Here is a 19414-nt window from a genome sequence, read left to right as displayed (position 1 = left end):
TGTTTAGAAGGTGCTTAAGGTGACTTTAAAGAGAATGAGACGATGCAAAATGAGGTTTAGAAGGTGCTTAAGGTGACTTTAAAGAGAATGAGACGATGCAAAATGGTGTTTAGAAGGTGCTTAAAGTGACTTTAAAGAGAATGAGACGATGCAAAATGGTGTTTAGAAGGTGCTTAAAGTGACTTTAAAGAGAATGAGACGATGCAAAATGGTGTTTAGAAGGTGCTTAAGGTGACTTTAAAGAGAATGAGACTATGCAAAATGGTGTTTAGAAGGTGCTTAAAGTGACTTTAAAGAGAATGAGACGATGCAAAATGGTGTTTAGAAGGTGCTTAAGGTGACTTTAAAGAGAATGAGACGATGCAAAATGAGGTTTAGAAGGTGCTTAAAGTGACTTTAAAGAGAATGAGACGATGCAAAATGGTGTTTAGAAGGTGCTTAAGGTGACTTTAAAGAGAATGAGACGATGCAAAATGAGGTTTAGAAGGTGCTTAAAGTGACTTTAAAGAGAATGAGACGATGCAAAATGATGTTTAGAAGGTGCTTAAGGTGACTTTAAAGAGAATGAGACGATGCAAAATGGTGCTTAGAAGGTGCTTAAAGTGACTTTAAAGAGAATGAGACGATGCAAAATGGTGTTTAGAAGGTGCTTAAGGTGACTTTAAAGAGAATGAGACGATGCAAAATGAGGTTTAGAAGGTGCTTAAAGTGACTTTAAAGAGAATGAGACGATGCAAAATGGTGTTTAGAAGGTGCTTAAAGTGACTTTAAAGAGAATGAGACGATGCAAAATGGTCTTTAGAAGGTGCTTAAAGTGACTTTAAAGAGAATGAGACGATGCAAAATGAGGTTTAGAAGGTGCTTAAAGTGACTTTAAAGAGAATGAGACGATGCAAAATGAGGTTTAGAAGGTGCTTAAAGTGACTTTAAAGAGAATGAGACGATGCAAAATGAGGTTTAGAAGGTGCTTAAGGTGACTTTAAAGAGAATGAGACGATGCAAAATGGTGTTTAGAAGGTGCTTAAAGTGACTTTAAAGAGAATGAGACGATGCAAAATGGTGTTTAGAAGGTGCTTAAGGTGACTTTAAAGAGAATGAGACGATGCAAAATGGTGTTTAGAAGGTGCTTAAGGTGACTTTAAAGAGAATGAGACGATGCAAAATGAGGTTTAGAAGGTGCTTAAAGTGACTTTAAAGAGAATGAGACGATGCAAAATGGTGTTTAGAAGGTGCTTAAAGTGACTTTAAAGAGAATGAGACGATGCAAAATGAGGTTTAGAAGGTGCTTAAAGTGACTTTAAAGAGAATGAGACGATGCAAAATGGTGTTTAGAAGGTGCTTAAGGTGACTTTAAAGAGAATGAGACGATGCAAAATGAGGTTTAGAAGGTGCTTAAAGTGACTTTAAAGAGAATGAGACGATGCAAAATGGTGTTTAGAAGGTGCTTAAGGTGACTTTAAAGAGAATGAGACGATGCAAAATGAGGTTTAGAAGGTGCTTAAAGTGACTTTAAAGAGAATGAGACGATGCAAAATGGTGTTTAGAAGGTGCTTAAGGTGACTTTAAAGAGAATGAGACGATGCAAAATGAGGTTTAGAAGGTGCTTAAAGTGACTTTAAAGAAAATGAGACGATGCAAAATGGTGTTTAGAAGGTGCTTAAGGTGACTTTAAAGAGAATGAGACGATGCAAAATGAGGTTTAGAAGGTGCTTAAAGTGACTTTAAAGAGAATGAGACGATGCAAAATGGTGTTTAGAAGGTGCTTAAAGTGACTTTAAAGAGAATGAGACGATGCAAAATAGTGTTTAGAAGGTGCTTAAAGTGACTTTAAAGAGAATGAGACGATGCAAAATGAGGTTTAGAAGGTGCTTAAAGTGACTTTAAAGAGAATGAGACGATGCAAAATGAGGTTTAGAAGGTGCTTAAAGTGACTTTAAAGAGAATGAGACGATGATAAATGAGGTTTAGAAGGTGCTTAAAGTGACTTTAAAGAGAATGAGACGATGCAAAATGAGGTTTACAATGTGCTTAAAGTGACTTTAAAGAGAATGAGACGATGATAAATGAGGTTTACAATGTGCTTAAAGTGACTTTAAAGAGAATGAGACGATGCAAAATGAGGTTTAGAAGGTGCTTAAGGTGACTTTAAAGAGAATGAGACGATGCAAAATGAGGTTTAGAAGGTGCTTAAAGTGACTTTAAAGAGAATGAGACGATGCAAAATGGTGTTTAGAAGGTGCTTAAAGTGACTTTAAAGAGAATGAGACGATGCAAAATGAGGTTTAGAAGGTGCTTAAAGTGACTTTAAAGAGAATGAGACGATGCAAAATGGTGTTTAGAAGGTGCTTAAGGTGACTTTAAAGAGAATGAGACGATGCAAAATGAGGTTTAGAAGGTGCTTAAAGTGACTTTAAAGAGAATGAGACGATGCAAAATGGTGTTTAGAAGGTGCTTAAAGTGACTTTAAAGAGAATGAGACGATGCAAAATGGTGTTTAGAAGGTGCTTAAGGTGACTTTAAAGAGAATGAGACGATGCAAAATGAGGTTTAGAAGGTGCTTAAAGTGACTTTAAAGAGAATGAGACGATGCAAAATGGTGTTTAGAAGGTGCTTAAGGTGACTTTAAAGAGAATGAGACGATGCAAAATGAGGTTTAGAAGGTGCTTAAAGTGACTTTAAAGAGAATGAGACGATGCAAAATGGTGTTTAGAAGGTGCTTAAAGTGACTTTAAAGAGAATGAGACGATGCAAAATGAGGTTTAGAAGGTGCTTAAAGTGACTTTAAAGAGAATGAGACGATGCAAAATGGTGTTTAGAAGGTGCTTAAAGTGACTTTAAAGAGAATGAGACGATGCAAAATGAGGTTTAGAAGGTGCTTAAAGTGACTTTAAAGAGAATGAGACGATGCAAAATGAGGTTTAGAAGGTGCTTAAAGTGACTTTAAAGAGAATGAGACGATGCAAAATGAGGTTTAGAAGGTGCTTAAAGTGACTTTAAAGAGAATGAGACGATGCAAAATGGTGTTTGAAAGGTGCTTAAGGTGACTTTAAAGAGAATGAGACGATGCAAAATGGTGTTTAGAAGGTGCTTAAGGTGACTTTAAAGAGAATGAGACGATGCAAAATGAGGTTTAGAAGGTGCTTAAAGTGACTTTAAAGAGAATGAGACGATGCAAAATGAGGTTTAGAAGGTGCTTAAGGTGACTTTAAAGAGAATGAGACGATGCAAAATGGTGTTTAGAAGGTGCTTAAAGTGACTTTAAAGAGAATGAGACGATGCAAAATGAGGTTTAGAAGGTGCTTAAAGTGACTTTAAAGAGAATGAGACGATGCAAAATGGTGTTTAGAAGGTGCTTAAGGTGACTTTAAAGAGAATGAGACGATGCAAAATGGTGTTTAGAAGGTGCTTAAGGTGACTTTAAAGAGAATGAGACGATGCAAAATGAGGTTTAGAAGGTGCTTAAAGTGACTTTAAAGAGAATGAGACGATGCAAAATGGTGTTTAGAAGGTGCTTAAGGTGACTTTAAAGAGAATGAGACGATGCAAAATGAGGTTTAGAAGGTGCTTAAAGTGACTTTAAAGAAAATGAGACGATGCAAAATGGTGTTTAGAAGGTGCTTAAGGTGACTTTAAAGAGAATGAGACGATGCAAAATGAGGTTTAGAAGGTGCTTAAAGTGACTTTAAAGAGAATGAGACGATGCAAAATGGTGTTTAGAAGGTGCTTAAAGTGACTTTAAAGAGAATGAGACGATGCAAAATAGTGTTTAGAAGGTGCTTAAAGTGACTTTAAAGAGAATGAGACGATGCAAAATGAGGTTTAGAAGGTGCTTAAAGTGACTTTAAAGAGAATGAGACGATGCAAAATGGTGTTTAGAAGGTGCTTAAAGTGACTTTAAAGAGAATGAGACGATGCAAAATGAGGTTTAGAAGGTGCTTAAAGTGACTTTAAAGAGAATGAGACGATGCAAAATGGTGTTTAGAAGGTGCTTAAGGTGACTTTAAAGAGAATGAGACGATGCAAAATGAGGTTTAGAAGGTGCTTAAAGTGACTTTAAAGAGAATGAGACGATGCAAAATGGTGTTTAGAAGGTGCTAAAAGTGACTTTAAAGAGAATGAGACGATGCAAAATGAGGTTTAGAAGGTGCTTAAAGTGACTTTAAAGAGAATGAGACGATGCAAAATGGTGTTTAGAAGGTGCTTAAGGTGACTTTAAAGAGAATGAGACGATGCAAAATGAGGTTTAGAAGGTGCTTAAAGTGACTTTAAAGAGAATGAGACGATGCAAAATGGTGTTTAGAAGGTGCTTAAAGTGACTTTAAAGAGAATGAGACGATGCAAAATGGTGTTTAGAAGGTGCTTAAGGTGACTTTAAAGAGAATGAGACGATGCAAAATGAGGTTTAGAAGGTGCTTAAAGTGACTTTAAAGAGAATGAGACGATGCAAAATGGTGTTTAGAAGGTGCTTAAGGTGACTTTAAAGAGAATGAGACGATGCAAAATGAGGTTTAGAAGGTGCTTAAAGTGACTTTAAAGAGAATGAGACGATGCAAAATGGTGTTTAGAAGGTGCTTAAAGTGACTTTAAAGAGAATGAGACGATGCAAAATGAGGTTTAGAAGGTGCTTAAAGTGACTTTAAAGAGAATGAGACGATGCAAAATGGTGTTTAGAAGGTGCTTAAAGTGACTTTAAAGAGAATGAGACGATGCAAAATGAGGTTTAGAAGGTGCTTAAAGTGACTTTAAAGAGAATGAGACGATGCAAAATGAGGTTTAGAAGGTGCTTAAAGTGACTTTAAAGAGAATGAGACGATGCAAAATGAGGTTTAGAAGGTGCTTAAAGTGACTTTAAAGAGAATGAGACGATGCAAAATGGTGTTTGAAAGGTGCTTAAGGTGACTTTAAAGAGAATGAGACGATGCAAAATGGTGTTTAGAAGGTGCTTAAGGTGACTTTAAAGAGAATGAGACGATGCAAAATGAGGTTTAGAAGGTGCTTAAAGTGACTTTAAAGAGAATGAGACGATGCAAAATGAGGTTTAGAAGGTGCTTAAGGTGACTTTAAAGAGAATGAGACGATGCAAAATGGTGTTTAGAAGGTGCTTAAAGTGACTTTAAAGAGAATGAGACGATGCAAAATGAGGTTTAGAAGGTGCTTAAAGTGACTTTAAAGAGAATGAGACGATGCAAAATGGTGTTTAGAAGGTGCTTAAGGTGACTTTAAAGAGAATGAGACGATGCAAAATGGTGTTTAGAAGGTGCTTAAGGTGACTTTAAAGAGAATGAGACGATGCAAAATGAGGTTTAGAAGGTGCTTAAGGTGACTTTAAAGAGAATGAGACGATGCAAAATGGTGTTTAGAAGGTGCTTAAGGTGACTTTAAAGAGAATGAGACGATGCAAAATGAGGTTTAGAAGGTGCTTAAAGTGACTTTAAAGAAAATGAGACGATGCAAAATGGTGTTTAGAAGGTGCTTAAGGTGACTTTAAAGAGAATGAGACGATGCAAAATGAGGTTTAGAAGGTGCTTAAAGTGACTTTAAAGAGAATGAGACGATGCAAAATGGTGTTTAGAAGGTGCTTAAAGTGACTTTAAAGAGAATGAGACGATGCAAAATAGTGTTTAGAAGGTGCTTAAAGTGACTTTAAAGAGAATGAGACGATGCAAAATGAGGTTTAGAAGGTGCTTAAATTGACTTTAAAGAGAATGAGACGATGCAAAATGATGTTTAGAAGGTGCTTAAAGTGACTTTAAAGAGAATGAGACGATGCAAAATGAGGTTTAGAAGGTGCTTAAAGTGACTTTAAAGAGAATGAGACGATGCAAAATGGTGTTTAGAAGGTGCTTAAGGTGACTTTAAAGAGAATGAGACGATGCAAAATGAGGTTTAGAAGGTGCTTAAAGTGACTTTAAAGAGAATGAGACGATGCAAAATGGTGTTTAGAAGGTGCTTAAGGTGACTTTAAAGAGAATGAGACGATGCAAAATGAGGTTTAGAAGGTGCTTAAAGTGACTTTAAAGAGAATGAGACGATGCAAAATGGTGTTTAGAAGGTGCTTAAGGTGACTTTAAAGAGAATGAGACGATGCAAAATGAGGTTTAGAAGGTGCTTAAAGTGACTTTAAAGAGAATGAGACGATGCAAAATGGTGTTTAGAAGGTGCTTAAGGTGACTTTAAAGAGAATGAGACGATGCAAAATGAGGTTTAGAAGGTGCTTAAAGTGACTTTAAAGAAAATGAGACGATGCAAAATGGTGTTTAGAAGGTGCTTAAGGTGACTTTAAAGAGAATGAGACGATGCAAAATGAGGTTTAGAAGGTGCTTAAAGTGACTTTAAAGAGAATGAGACGATGCAAAATGGTGTTTAGAAGGTGCTTAAAGTGACTTTAAAGAGAATGAGACGATGCAAAATAGTGTTTAGAAGGTGCTTAAAGTGACTTTAAAGAGAATGAGACGATGCAAAATGGTGTTTAGAAGGTGCTTAAAGTGACTTTAAAGAGAATGAGACGATGCAAAATGAGGTTTAGAAGGTGCTTAAAGTGACTTTAAAGAGAATGAGACGATGATAAATGAGGTTTAGAAGGTGCTTAAAGTGACTTTAAAGAGAATGAGACGATGCAAAATGAGGTTTACAATGTGCTTAAAGTGACTTTAAAGAGAATGAGACGATGATAAATGAGGTTTACAATGTGCTTAAAGTGACTTTAAAGAGAATGAGACGATGCAAAATGAGGTTTAGAAGGTGCTTAAGGTGACTTTAAAGAGAATGAGACGATGCAAAATGAGGTTTAGAAGGTGCTTAAAGTGACTTTAAAGAGAATGAGACGATGCAAAATGGTGTTTAGAAGGTGCTTAAAGTGACTTTAAAGAGAATGAGACGATGCAAAATGAGGTTTAGAAGGTGCTTAAAGTGACTTTAAAGAGAATGAGACGATGCAAAATGGTGTTTAGAAGGTGCTTAAGGTGACTTTAAAGAGAATGAGACGATGCAAAATGAGGTTTAGAAGGTGCTTAAAGTGACTTTAAAGAGAATGAGACGATGCAAAATGGTGTTTAGAAGGTGCTTAAAGTGACTTTAAAGAGAATGAGACGATGCAAAATGGTGTTTAGAAGGTGCTTAAGGTGACTTTAAAGAGAATGAGACGATGCAAAATGAGGTTTAGAAGGTGCTTAAAGTGACTTTAAAGAGAATGAGACGATGCAAAATGGTGTTTAGAAGGTGCTTAAGGTGACTTTAAAGAGAATGAGACGATGCAAAATGAGGTTTAGAAGGTGCTTAAAGTGACTTTAAAGAGAATGAGACGATGCAAAATGGTGTTTAGAAGGTGCTTAAAGTGACTTTAAAGAGAATGAGACGATGCAAAATGAGGTTAAGAAGGTGCTTAAAGTGACTTTAAAGAGAATGAGACGATGCAAAATGGTGTTTAGAAGGTGCTTAAAGTGACTTTAAAGAGAATGAGACGATGCAAAATGAGGTTTAGAAGGTGCTTAAAGTGACTTTAAAGAGAATGAGACGATGCAAAATGAGGTTTAGAAGGTGCTTAAAGTGACTTTAAAGAGAATGAGACGATGCAAAATGAGGTTTAGAAGGTGCTTAAAGTGACTTTAAAGAGAATGAGACGATGCAAAATGGTGTTTGAAAGGTGCTTAAGGTGACTTTAAAGAGAATGAGACGATGCAAAATGGTGTTTAGAAGGTGCTTAAGGTGACTTTAAAGAGAATGAGACGATGCAAAATGAGGTTTAGAAGGTGCTTAAAGTGACTTTAAAGAGAATGAGACGATGCAAAATGAGGTTTAGAAGGTGCTTAAGGTGACTTTAAAGAGAATGAGACGATGCAAAATGGTGTTTAGAAGGTGCTTAAAGTGACTTTAAAGAGAATGAGACGATGCAAAATGAGGTTTAGAAGGTGCTTAAAGTGACTTTAAAGAGAATGAGACGATGCAAAATGGTGTTTAGAAGGTGCTTAAGGTGACTTTAAAGAGAATGAGACGATGCAAAATGAGGTTTAGAAGGTGCTTAAGGTGACTTTAAAGAGAATGAGACGATGCAAAATGAGGTTTAGAAGGTGCTTAAAGTGACTTTAAAGAGAATGAGACGATGCAAAATGGTGTTTAGAAGGTGCTTAAGGTGACTTTAAAGAGAATGAGACGATGCAAAATGAGGTTTAGAAGGTGCTTAAAGTGACTTTAAAGAGAATGAGACGATGCAAAATGGTGTTTAGAAGGTGCTTAAAGTGACTTTAAAGAGAATGAGACGATGCAAAATGGTGTTTAGAAGGTGCTTAAGGTGACTTTAAAGAGAATGAGACGATGCAAAATGAGGTTTAGAAGGTGCTTAAGGTGACTTTAAAGAGAATGAGACGATGCAAAATGAGGTTTAGAAGGTGCTTAAAGTGACTTTAAAGAGAATGAGACGATGCAAAATGAGGTTTAGAAGGTGCTTAAAGTGACTGTACGATATTGCGACGCCTAAAGGTAGGCCACAGAACTCTACAAGGTTCTGAACAGTTAGGAATTTTGAATTTAACGAAACCCTACAAGTACCAGTTTATGATAACCTGCTGTTCAAAAATAACGGTTAATTGATAACAGTGTCACCGGTCTTAGACATCGCTAGCACAACATTTGTGACGTAAGTAAAGGCGTTCAGGAAATCAAATAAACCCAACTTGAGAAAAAACCACTGGTGTTTGTTAGGCTCTGTCCCCAACATACTTAGCATTATAATCCACAGAAAGTCCCTGGCGGGTAGCGATCTGTGGACACTATATTGCGTTCTCTGGTACCGTTGGACAAACCCAGATTTTTGAAACCATTTTCTTCTTTTCTCTATCCACCTGTTGAGTAACAAGTTCCGGAGTAGGCCGTACCCTACATTTTGGTCCTTCGAACCGGATCGGCGCAACGAACCTATCGTGCGCAGATTATTTCATACATTCGTCGTCGGAAGAGGAACCTCATCAACCGGACGGGTTGATCGTACATCGGTGGCAGACCACGGACACCACACGAGGCCGATCCAGTGCGCATCGGTGCCTCAAGGGGAGAGAACCCAAGTCGGGAGTTCTCTTCAGTGGATCAGTCCAGCGCTTCGTGCCCAGCGTTTGTTCAACCCAGCGTCTACAAGAATCGTGTATCAACCGGACGGGTTGATTTTCCATCGGTGGCAGACCACGGACACCACACGAGGCCGATCCAGTGCGCATCGGGGCCTCACGGGAAGATAACTCAAGGTGTGAGTTTCCTTCGGTGGTACCGTCCAGCGTCTCATCGCCACGAGAAGTTTACTCAGCGTGATTGTGAGTACCAGTCCAGAGTGTCGTAGCAGTCGACGCTGACAAAACAGTGTAGTGAACAAGTGAAAAGTGCAAAAGACTAGTCAGAAGTGACAATGAACACACGCAGGAATAAAGTGATGCACTCCCCGCCACCAGAACATGATGGGAGTGATAATTCCGACCAAGAGGCTACGGAAGCCAACGTACAACAGTGCGCGAGTGACCACGTATTAGAAACGACTGCTCAGCATGTGTCACCAAAACCGTCCATGTCATCACCAGGTGATCGTGAGTTAGCAGTGCTGCGCGCCAAAATGAAGCTGGCCTATCGTCAACTATCACAGCTTCAGCCGGACATCACTGACGAAAAACTCCCTCCGGCTACTGTACGGGTGCACTTACGTACGTTAATGGAACTTCAAGGCGCCCACGCCAGGTTGATGCAGAACGTCATCGATCTACTGCCAGATGATCTAGAAGTCGACATGGACGCTGACGACGCATTCCGGAAGTTGCACGCCACCTCCACAGCCAAGCTGGAGGCACAGCAGGACAAAACACCAACAGCTTCAGCAGCTCCTGTAACTTCGGCAGCGCATCATCTAAGTGTCCCGATGCCGACCTTCGACGGACGCTACGAGGAGTGGCCCAAGTTCAAGGCCATGTTCCTCGACATCATGGGAAGGACAAATGATTCGGATGCAGCTAAGTTACACCACCTGAACAAGGCACTCACCGGAAAGGCAGCAGGAATCATCAATGCGGCAATGGTGAGCAGCAACAACTTCAAGAGTGCCTGGGAGGTACTCGAAAGGCGGTTTGCGAACCCACGAGCAATCGTCGACAAACACATTGCTGGGTTGCTCCAACTAAAACCCGTGCAACGCGAATCAGCCAGCGAACTTCGCTCACTAGTAGAAGCGTGCAAGGGTCATGTTGATGGGTTGCAGTTCTTAGAGAAGAACATCGACGAAACCAGCAACCTCATCATCACACACATCCTCGCGTCGTGTATGGACCCCAATACTCGAAAGGCATGGGAGCTCACATTGCAGCACGGCGAGTTTCCGGATTTGTTCCGTACCTTCGACTATATCACGCGTCAATGTGAAGTGTTGGAGAGCTGCGCAGCAGGCAATACGGACAAACCATCTCGTCCAAAGCCGGCTCCTACTAAAGCGTTCACGTCGACCGTTACTCCATCACCGACCGCAACGTGTGTGATGTGCCTGGGTCACCATATGCTCAGCAAGTGCGCGGATTTCATAGCACTATCGCTACCAGACAAACGGGACAAGCTCCGAAGTTGGAAACGTTGTTTCAACTGTTTCGGAGCTGGTCATCTCAACAAAGGGTGCCCATCGAAGTGGACGTGTCGTCGGTGCCAGCAGAAACATCACACCTTGCTCCACGACGAAGGGACTAGTGCCGCCAGCGAGATCCGTCACGAACAGCCAACATCTGCAGCAGAACACCGTACAGCTACAATATCGCTTCACACGGCGATACCATCGACAGTGTTGCTGTCAACCGTCATGTTGTACATCACTGACAGCGCAGGGAAGAACCATGCTGCAAGGGCTCTCTTGGACAGTGGAGCACAGTCCAACTTCATTACGGGAAGGTTGGCGCAATTCTTAAACCTACCTCGGAAGTCGGTGAGCATTCCGCTGTCGGGGGTTGGTGGCAGCCAAGCGACGAACGTAAAGTCATCAGTACGAGCCACCATCCAGTCACGCTGTTCATCATTTTCGACGTCGCTGGAGATGCTGGTACTGCCCAAGCTGTCAGCAGATGTGCCGGCCCATCGTATAAACCACAGCCAGTGGACGATTCCAGCAACCTGCGTCTTGGCTGACCCAACATTCCACAAGCCTGGTGGAATCGATATCATCCTGGGTGCGGCGTGCTTCTACGAGCTTTTAAAAACCGGACGCATCTCACTTGGAGAAGGTATGCCGTCACTCCAAGAAACAGCATTTGGGTGGGTTGTAAGTGGCACAGCCCAGATAGCAGAGAAGTCGCTGCCAGTGGTGTGTTCAGTCGCCGTACACACCAACGAGCTGACTACGATGATGCGGAAATTCTTCGCAATAGAAGACGTAGGCAGTCTCCCTAGTTGGAGTATCGAGGAGAGAGCCTGTGAGGACCACTACGCGGCCACTACAAGCAGAGACGAAGCCGGCCGATATGTCGTCCGACTTCCGAGAAAGTCTGACATGATCGGGAAACTAGGTGACTCGCGGACGATCGCCCTCCATCGGATTCTGGCTATCGAGAGACGTATGCAGCGAGAACCCGAAACAAAAAAGGCATACGTGGAGTTCATGGCCGAATACCTCCGCTTAGGCCACATGACAAAGGTGGCAGCAGCAGTTGATAGTCGGGAAACATTCTACCTCCCACACCATCCTGTTTTTAAGGCCGACAGCACCACCACGAAGTGTCGGGTTGTGTTCGACGCATTCAGCAAGTCATCGACACGAGTGTCGTTGAATGATACGCTGATGATCGGACCAACAATTCAACAAGATGCTACATCGATTCTGATGCGATTCAGAACTCATCAAATTGCACTGACAGGAGATGTGGCAAAAATGTACCGCCAAGTATGGGTACATCCCAGCGATCGCGCCCTACAGCGCATTCTGTGGCGAGCTTCGCCCCATGATCCCATCGAAGAATATGAGCTGAATACTGTAACTTATGGCACCGCATCTGCACCATTCCTTGCGGTGAGATCTCTGCAACAAACAGTATTGGATCATGGGAGTGAGTTTCCAATAGCAGCAGCTCGGTTTTCTGACTTCTACGTGGATGACTTTGTGTCTGGAGCTGATTCACTCGAGGCTGCTCAAACCTTGCAACAGCAAACCGAACAACTGTTTGCCAAAGGTGGATTTGAGCTGCGGAAATGGGCATCAAACGAGGAAGCGGTGTTGCATCATGTGGACCAACAAAGCCGAGCATCCAGCCCATATCCCAACGACGATGACGACGGATCGTTGGCAACACTTGGAATCATATGGGATACGTCAGCGGACACTCTGCGCTTCAAAGTCCAAGCCCCGGATGTCAACGAAGATGCAACCAAACGCAAGGTATTGTCCACCATTGGGAAGATTTACGATCCGGTAGGGTTTGTTGACCCAGTGAAGGCGGTTGCCAAGCAACTTCTTCAACGTGTATGGACTCTGAAACACGTCAACCAACAACCCTGGGGATGGGATGCTGAACTTCCGCTGCAGCTACGAACGGAATGGCTCAACTTTCTTGAGCAAATGCATTACCTTCACAACATCAGCATTCCGCGAGTCGCCATTAAATCTTCAGTGACTACCATCCAATACCACGTCTTCTGCGATGCTTCGGAGAAAGGATATGGAGCATGCTGCTACATCCGTAGTTGCGATGCCCAGGGACATGGCACAATGGAGCTCTTCGCCTCAAAAACCAAAGTGACGCCCCTCAATAGCAAGCACTCTATCGCTCGGCTTGAACTGTGCGCAGCACAGTTGGCCAGCTTGCTATTCGACCGAGTAAGGACTGCGGTAAACCCAGGATCTCTGGCAGTCTTCTGGACAGACTCCATGACTGTGGTACATTGGCTGCGAGCATCACCAAACTCCTGGAAGCCATATGTTGCCAACCGGGTATCGCAGGTGCAACAATTAACAGAAGGTTGCACGTGGCGTCACATCGCAGGAGTCGACAACCCGGCTGACCTTGCTTCGAGAGGATGTTTGGGCAAAGATCTCCTCTCCAGTACCCTATGGTGGCAGGGTCCTTCCTGGATGAGCCTGCCAGAAGATCAATGGCCTCCACCACTGCTTGCGACACCAGATCCTTCAGTGCAAGCAGAGCAGCGAGTAGCAGTTGTGGCATGCGCTGCCATTGAGCTGCCAGCTCATCGCATCTTTACGCTTTTCTCATCGTACTCTAAGCTGCGACGGATGACAGCGTACTGGGTTCAGTATTGGAACCGATGCACCAAACGCCGGTCGTACGAGAACCCTGGCCTGACGACTAAGGATTTGACGGATGCGGAAGAAGTACTGTGCCGCTTGGCTCAACGAGACCACCTGCAGCAAGAAATCAAGGCCTTGCAGCAGAAGAAACCCGTTCCTGCGTCGTCCCCGCTTAGATGGTTGCATCCGCAACTAGGAGCTGACGGAATCATCCGAGTTGGAGGACGTTTGTCCAATTCACCGCTAGCGGAGGATGTTAAGCATCCACTAGTTGTTCCTGCCAGTCATCCATTTGCTCGACTGCTGATGGAACATTTTCATAAACAGTTACTTCACGCGGGACCGACTCTGATGCTAAACACGTGCAGACAACGCTTCTGGATTACAAGTGGCCGAAATCTCGCCCGGATGGTATTTCACCAGTGCCACACCTGCTTCCGCGCCCGACCATCGTCGTCAGCAACTATAATGGCTGACCTCCCGGCTGTCCGAGTAACACCGGCCCCTCCTTTTTCGATCACCGGTGTTGACTACTGTGGTCCAGTGTTCCTGAAAGGTGGCCACCGACGGGCGGCGCCCGTGAAGGCATACGTCGCCATATTTGTATGCTTCACCACCCGTGCCGTACACATCGAGCTGGTGTCAAACCTGACAACGGAAGCATTTATAGCAGCATTACGACGGTTTGTGTCTCGTCGTGGTTTGCCATTGGAGTTACACTCGGACAACGCGACGAACTTCAAGGGAGCAGCAAACAAGCTGAACGAGTTGTACAAGCTGTTGCGTACAACTGAGCACCAGCAGAGCATTCAAGCTTGGACACTAGAACGCAAAATTTCATGGAAGTTCATCCCACCAAGAGCTCCTCACTTCGGTGGACTGTGGGAAGCCGCCGTCAAAACCATGAAGTACCACCTAGTGCGCGTTTTAGGAACGACATCACTTTCGTATGAGGACATGTCTACGCTGCTGGACGAGATAGAATGCTGTGTCAACTCCCGACCTATAACATCGATGTCAGATGACCCACACGATATGACAGCCCTCACTCCTGGACATTTCCTGGTTGGAACGAACCTACAGCTTGTTCCGGACCACTGCTTGCTGTACGAAGCCGAAAACCGGTTGAACCACTGGCGTCATGTTCAACAACTTCGCCAGCACTTTTGGAACCGTTGGCAGAAGGAGTATTTACAACAACTGCAGGCGCGTTCTAAATGGACAAAGGAAGGTACAACCACAGTAACGCCAGGAACGTTAGTTATAACTAGTTTTTTGGAGGCCAGGTACCTGGCCCGTCGGTAACTCCTGGATCCCCTTCCGCCCCATGGAAGGTTTCATGTCGTCCGCGTTACTTTTTCTAGTTCTTTCTGTAGTAGGTCTTTTGTGTCATATGGTGGTAAGCGGGTTAAAATACAAATTCGAATTGTGGAATCAAAAATTAGATGCGAATCTTTCTGGACCTCTTCCTGGTCCAGCTCGAAGCCCCGCAGTATCAGCTCGAAACCCGGAACACTGTGACGCATGCTATCCCCCACCTTCTGTGTTGCTCGGAAGGATGTATCTCCCTTATCCCGCCTTGTTCGTTCCAATTAACTGACCACGTTGCTACCAAAGTCGGCCAGCGCACGGTTGTTCCCGTTCCCCCTCTTATGCTGCCCCTCTCACATCCCCTCTCCCTCACTCCTCATTCTCTCTCTCTCACGCCTCCCCCCCCTCTCTCTCTCTCTATCTCACTCTCTTCCCACCCCTTCTCTCTCTCTCTCTCTCTCTCTCTCTCTCTCTCTCTCTCTATCTCTCTCTCTCTCTCTCTTTTTCTCTATTTCTCTTTCATTCCTGCTTCCCCAGTCTATCTGACTTCCTCTCCCTCTTGCTCCTTCTTCTCTGTCATGTCTCTATTTCACTTTTTTTTGGCTTTCAAGCCCAAGGTATATATATATGGAAGGTGACATTACGTCGCTGTGGCAGGTGTGCCATATTTGAGTATTGATATGTCATAACCTCAAACCTTGTCCAATACTCACTCAAAACTCACCACAATACCAACAGCAGTGTTACGTCAAGTCATGAAATGTCATTTTACTCTGGACGACTTCACTTTCTAATATATACACCTTGTCTCCAGCCCTCCTCAAAGGTGTCAAAACTGTTGCATCAAGATGTCAAAATTATGACAAAAAAATTAAATCACCTTGCAATTCCTTTTTTTTTATTGAAAACCCATGATGATATTCCATTATCTTTATTTGATATGCTGTGTACACCTTGGGTTTGCACAAGATCAGTTTCACATGCCCATTATATTTACATGAAATAGAAAGTAAAACCGATTGCTATCGTGTTTCTGCTGATTGTTGTTAGCATAAACAATTGTTTTACGGAACGCATCACATCTTTTTGAAAACAAAAAATGTTCTTTTACAAAGATACCTTACAACTCTATACACACCTTGGGCCCACCAATGGATAACCAAATTACTGATTTTATCATAAAGTCTCCTTAAATTTTTGAATGCTTCTTGTACCGTGGACAAAGTTGTTTTCATAAAATAAACAGCGTTAGGATAGTCGGAGTATCTTTATTTTTCGAAACTAAAAGCATCATTGTATGTTCATCAAATCCAAATATGAAAACCACGCTTCTTCAGTTTATAGTTTGCTAAACTAAAAATCCTGACATTTTTAGAACACATTGATCACAAAAACTATTGATTTTATAATAAAGCTACCTTGAAACATTATATATACCTTGGGCCTTGCTTGAAATTAATATTTGCATCAAATAACCAAGGTTGGGACAGCTGACGTATCTATTATTTTTCGATGATAAAAGAATCACCATATGATCGATGAACAAAAATAAAGCAAACAGTTTTTTTAAGCACTAAAGGTGCAATAAAAGCATTTTTTTTATCTATTTTGATAACAAAACATGTTGATTTAAAAATTAGGTTACCTTGAAACGATGGACATACCTTGGCCTTGTCAGTGTCTTGAAAAAATATCATTTGCATGAAACTGGTCTACATTACCCTACCTTTACAAAGGAAATCAAAGCAAGCTGTCAATGCAGTTCCAAGTTGTTCATTCGTACGTGTGGAGGTTTTGTTTACAAAAGTTTTTTCTAAAATACATTAAAACATGTGCTTAAGTGAAAATGAAAACTTTATCGTTCAAGACACAGAGGTTTTGTGTTATGCTGTAGTGATTTTGCTCTTGATGTTCTGCTGAAAACGATTCAGAGAGAGAGTGTTTCCATCGCATGTTTGGTTTTAGCTGTGGCGGGCGCGACGGTCGAAAAACGCATGGTCGAAAAAACGCGTCAAACGAAAAAAAACGCTAAGTAACGCTCCAAACTATTTTAAGTATAAGGATTAAGGAAGATAATGTGCCTTCGGCGTGTTGGCCATTAGCACGCGTAACCGAGGAGCATCCTGGAAAGGATGGCAAAGCGCGTGTTTTTACATTGCGTACAAGTAAGGGAAGTACAGTGACTAGGCCATTGGTAAAGCTGTGTGTATTACCAAAAGCAAACAGTTAAAATTATGCAATTTTAAGGTGGCAGAATGTACGATATTGCGACGCCTAAAGGTAGGCCACAGAACTCTACAAGGTTCTGAACAGTTAGGAATTTTGAATTTAACGAAACCCTACAAGTACCAGTTTATGATAACCTGCTGTTCAAAAATAACGGTTAATTGATAACAGTGTCACCGGTCTTAGACATCGCTAGCACAACATTTGTGACGTAAGTAAAGGCGTTCAGGAAATCAAATAAACCCAACTTGAGAAAAAACCACTGGTGTTTGTTAGGCTCTGTCCCCAACATACTTAGCATTATAATCCACAGAAAGTCCCTGGCGGGTAGCGATCTGTGGACACTATATTGCGTTCTCTGGTACCGTTGGACAAACCCAGATTTTTGAAACCATTTTCTTCTTTTCTCTATCCACCTGTTGAGTAACAAGTTCCGGAGTAGGCCGTACCCTACAGTGACTTTAAAGAGAATGAGACGATGCAAAATGGTCTTTAGAAGGTGCTTAAAGTGACTTTAAAGAGAATGAGACGATGCAAAATGGTGTTTAGAAGGTGCTTAAAGTGACTTTAAAGAGAATGAGACGATGCAAAATGGTGTTTAGAAGGTGCTTAAAGTGACTTTAAAGAGAATGAGACGATGCAAAATGGTGTTTAGAAGGTGCTTAAGGTGACTTTAAAGAGAATGAGACGATGCAAAATGAGGTTTAGAAGGTGCTTAAAGTGACTTTAAAGAGAATGAGACGATGCAAAATGAGGTTTAGAAGGTGCTTAAAGTGACTTTAAAGAGAATGAGACGATGCAAAATGAGGTTTAGAAGGTGCTTAAAGTGACTTTAAAGAGAATGAGACGATGCAAAATGAGGTTTAGAAGGTGCTTAAAGTGACTTTAAAGAGAATGAGACGATGCAAAATGAGGTTTAGAAGGTGCTTAAAGTGACTTTAAAGAGAATGAGACGATGCAAAATGGTGTTTAGAAGGTGCTTAAAGTGACTTTAAAGAGAATGAGACGATGCAAAATGGTGTTTAGAAGGTGCTTAAAGTGACTTTAAAGAGAATGAGACGATGCAAAATGGTGTTTAGAAGGTGCTTAAAGTGACTTTAAAGAGAATGAGACGATGCAAAATGGTGTTTAGAAGGTGCTTAAGGTGACTTTAAAGAGAATGAGACGATGCAAAATGAGGTTTAGAAGGTGCTTAAAGTGACTTTAAAGAGAATGAGACGATGCAAAATGAGGTTTAGAAGGTGCTTAAAGTGACTTTAAAGAGAATGAGACGATGCAAAATGAGGTTTAGAAGGTGCTTAAAGTGACTTTAAAGAGAATGAGACGATGCAAAATGGTCTTTAGAAGGTGCTTAAGGTGACTTTAAAGAGAATGAGACGATGCAAAATGAGGTTTAGAAGGTGCTTAAAGTGACTTTAAAGAGAATGAGACGATGCAAAATGGTCTTTAGAAGGTGCTTAAAGTGACTTTAAAGAGAATGAGACGATGCAAAATGGTGTTTAGAAGGTGCTTAAGGTGACTTTAAAGAGAATGAGACGATGCAAAATGAGGTTTAGAAGGTGCTTAAAGTGACTTTAAAGAGAATGAGACGATGCAAAATGAGGTTTAGAAGGTGCTTAAAGTGACTTTAAAGAGAATGAGACGATGCAAAATGAGGTTTAGAAGGTGCTTAAAGTGACTTTAAAGAGAATGAGACGATGCAAAATGAGGTTTAGAAGGTGCTTAAAGTGACTTTAAAGAGAATGAGACGATGCAAAATGGTGTTTAGAAGGTGCTTAAGGTGACTTTAAAGAGAATGAGACGATGCAAAATGAGGTTTAGAAGGTGCTTAAAGTGACTTTAAAGAGAATGAGACGATGCAAAATGAGGTTTAGAAGGTGCTTAAAGTGACTTTAAAGAGAATGAGACGATGCAAAATGAGGTTTAGAAGGTGCTTAAAGTGACTTTAAAGAGAATGAGACGATGCAAAATGAGGTTTAGAAGGTGCTTAAAGTGACTTTAAAGAGAATGAGACGATGCAAAATGGTGTTTAGAAGGTGCTTAAAGTGACTTTAAAGAGAATGAGACGATGCAAAATGGTGTTTAGAAGGTGCTTAAGGTGACTTTAAAGAGAATGAGACGATGCAAAATGAGGTTTAGAAGGTGCTTAAAGTGACTTTAAAGAGAATGAGACGATGCAAAATGAGGTTTAGAAGGTACTTAAAGTGACTTTAAAGAGAATGAGACGATGCAAAATGAGGTTTAGAAGGTACTTAAAGTGACTTTAAAGAGAATGAGACGATGCAAAATGAGGTTTAGAAGGTGCTTAAAGTGACTTTAAAGAGAATAAGACGATGCAAAATGGTGTTTAGAAGGTGCTTAAAGTGACTTTAAAGAGAATGAGACGATGCAAAATGGTGTTTAGAAGGTGCTTAAGGTGACTTTAAAGAGAATGAGACGATGCAAAATGGTGTTTAGAAGGTGCTTAAAGTGACTTTAAAGAGAATGAGACGATGCAAAATGGTGTTTAGAAGGTGCTTAAAGTGACTTTAAAGAGAATGAGACGATGCAAAATGAGGTTTAGAAGGTGCTTAAAGTGACTTTAAAGAGAATGAGACGATGCAAAATGGTGTTTAGAAGGTGCTTAAAGTG

General features: G+C 41.6%; 1 protein-coding gene across 1 annotated transcript; it reads left to right on the top strand.

The window, feature by feature from the left end:
• Window positions 1-9415: 9415 nt before the first annotated feature.
• On the top strand, window positions 9416-14551 carry LOC131292789 (uncharacterized). The gene has a single exon (XM_058320872.1). The coding sequence runs from the start codon at window positions 9416-9418 to the stop codon at window positions 14549-14551; it is 5136 nt and encodes a 1711-aa protein (XP_058176855.1).
• The last annotated feature ends 4863 nt before the right edge of the window (window positions 14552-19414 follow it).

This window comes from Anopheles ziemanni, unplaced genomic scaffold (genome assembly GCF_943734765.1).
Source record: "Anopheles ziemanni unplaced genomic scaffold, idAnoZiCoDA_A2_x.2 U_27, whole genome shotgun sequence".
NCBI lineage: Eukaryota > Metazoa > Arthropoda > Insecta > Diptera > Culicidae > Anopheles > Anopheles ziemanni.
The sequence above is the reverse complement of the archived record's forward strand: the minus strand, read 5'-3'. Positions and strand labels throughout refer to the sequence as shown.

What these genes read in the sequence shown, in the direction of transcription:
- LOC131292789 (XM_058320872.1), top strand. Translation starts at nt 9,416, where the DNA reads ATGCACTCCCCGCCACCAGAACATGATGGGAGTGATAATTCCGACCAA.